Source organism: Triticum dicoccoides, chromosome 6B (genome assembly GCF_002162155.2).
Source record: "Triticum dicoccoides isolate Atlit2015 ecotype Zavitan chromosome 6B, WEW_v2.0, whole genome shotgun sequence".
Lineage (NCBI taxonomy): Eukaryota > Viridiplantae > Streptophyta > Magnoliopsida > Poales > Poaceae > Triticum > Triticum dicoccoides.
The window spans coordinates 29,066,160-29,068,245 of NC_041391.1; the positions used below are offsets into that span (position 1 = coordinate 29,066,160).

General features: G+C 56.0%; 1 protein-coding gene across 1 annotated transcript in view; it reads left to right on the forward strand.

Moving 5' to 3' along the window:
• The first annotated feature begins 706 nt into the window (after positions 1-706).
• The window catches only part of LOC119320628 (uncharacterized ATP-dependent helicase YprA-like), a 7,386-nt gene continuing 6,006 nt past the window's right edge, over positions 707-2,086 (forward strand). Inside the window, exons 1-3 of the mRNA XM_037594640.1 lie at positions 707-984; positions 1,101-1,311; positions 1,458-1,801. Coding sequence (XP_037450537.1) covers positions 707-984; positions 1,101-1,311; positions 1,458-1,801 — 833 coding nt within the window. The remainder of the gene's footprint in view (positions 985-1,100; positions 1,312-1,457; positions 1,802-2,086) is intronic.

The following is a 2,086-nucleotide window of genomic DNA, read 5'->3' on the forward strand; positions in this document are numbered from 1 at the left end:
ATTACCAAATCATCAAATCCACACATTTACATGCAGGATTTGTTTTTCATAATTTCTAAAAAAATGATCCTTTTTTTACTAAAATTTGTAGTAGATATCACGTGAGTGCCCTCTAACATGGGCGCCAGTTCAAGCGTTAGGTGATTTTCAGTGCGTTAAGGTGTGTTGTTTTTGGCACGATGATCAAGCCACATAATTATAAATAATTTAGGATGAAATTACACTTGACTAATTCGTTGATTAAATGAAAGTAAATTATTTAGATAGGAAAGTAAGAGATACATGCAATTGGGATAGACACACTTTTGTTTTCCACAAGAAGAGATATATGCAATCAGAGAAGAGATATTTCCTTTTTCTGAAGGGCTAAAAGCGAAATTATGAGGAACTAAGTGAAATTCACCTTACATTGTGGTATTTTATCAAAAACCTTGTGCACCTTATATAAAGGGATGTAAGGTATTTCAAAAGATTTTTTAAAGGGAAATAGTTATTTTTTTAACACGACATATTTCATAAGATGATTTCCCGCACAGAATCCTTCTCTGGATATAGGAATTGTCTGTCGGTGCAAAACTGGGCCTTCGCCGGCCCGTTGCTATTAAGTTGGCCTGCAAAATCACGCGCCGAATCCCTGTCTACTCGGAAGCTTCCTCGGCAGTCGGCGCCGCGATCTGCCGATCATCACACCTCGTCGGCGGCGGCAATGGCGCAGCGGCAGCAGCAGGAGACGAAGGCGATCCCCGTCCGGTCACTGGACGGCCGCACCACGACCGTGCGCCTGGCCGCCGCCTGCTCCGTCAACGACCTCAAGGCCGCCCTCCGCGGCTCCAACTTTCCTCCCCCGGCCGGCGCCCCCACGTTCCACCTCTTCCTCAAGGGCGCCAAGCTCCTCCCCCAGGCCAGGGTCGGCAACCTCCCCATCTACGCCGGCGACTTCGTCTCCCTCATCCCCTTCACCGCCAAGCCCACCACGCCCGCTCCGTCCGGCCGCCACACTTTCTCTCCCTCGCCGAGCTTCCGGGTTCATGGAGTGGCGGCGGCGGCGACGACGTGTACGCGCCGAATAAGGTAGCGAGGACGCCCTCTTCCTCGTGCAGCAACCATTGCGGCGGCAAGGAGCCGCTGGACCCGGCACAGATGGTGGAGCACCTCCGGCTAGGGCTCGGGAAGCACGGCCAGATCGCGCACGTCGAGCGCATGCCCGGCAGTGAGGCCTCCTTCGCCGACGACGACCTACTTCACCACCTCACCGACGCCATGAGGAGCTGCCTCCGGAGCACCGGCGTGACGAGGCTGTACGCGCACCAGGCGCATTGCGCGCTGCCGTCACCGGCAAGCACGTCGTGGTGTCCACCTCCACGTCCAGCGGCAAGTCGCTCTGCTACAACGTCCCCGTGCTGGAGTCCGTCGTCTCCTCGCCGGCGGCCTGCGCGCTCTACGTGTTCCCGACCAAGGCCCTCGCGCAGGACCAGCTCAAGGCGCTGCTACAGATGAAGGCCGCGCTCCTCCTCGCCGGCGTCAGTGACTTTGGGGTTGAGATATACGACGGCGACACGCCGGTGCAGGACCGCGCGAGGATCAGGCAGCAAGCGAGGGTGCTCATCACCAACCCGGACATGCTGCACGCCTCCATCATCCCCTGCCACGGCCAGTTCCGGCGCATCCTCTCCGGCCTCGCCCACGTCGTCGTCGACGAGGCACACACGTACCGCGGCGCGTTCGGCTGCCATGCCGCGCTCGTGCTGCGGCGCCTCCGCCGCCTCTGCGCCGATGTCTACGGCCGCCGCCCCGCCTTCGTGTCACTAGTGCAGAACCGGGCAATAGCACCGGTTCGTAAGGCCCTTTAGTGCCGGTTCCATAACCGGCACTAAAGTGTGGTCACTAAAGGCCCCCCCTTTAGTACCGGTTCTGCACGAACCGGTGCTAAAGGGAAACCACGTGGCACGAGCCAGCTCCGGGGGCCTGGAGCCCTTTAGTACCGGTTGGTAACACCAACCGGTACTATAAGGTTTGGGGTTTTTTAGTTTTATGATTTCTTTTTCATTTAATTTTGTGTTTCCATTTTAATTCTTTTTCGTTTGCT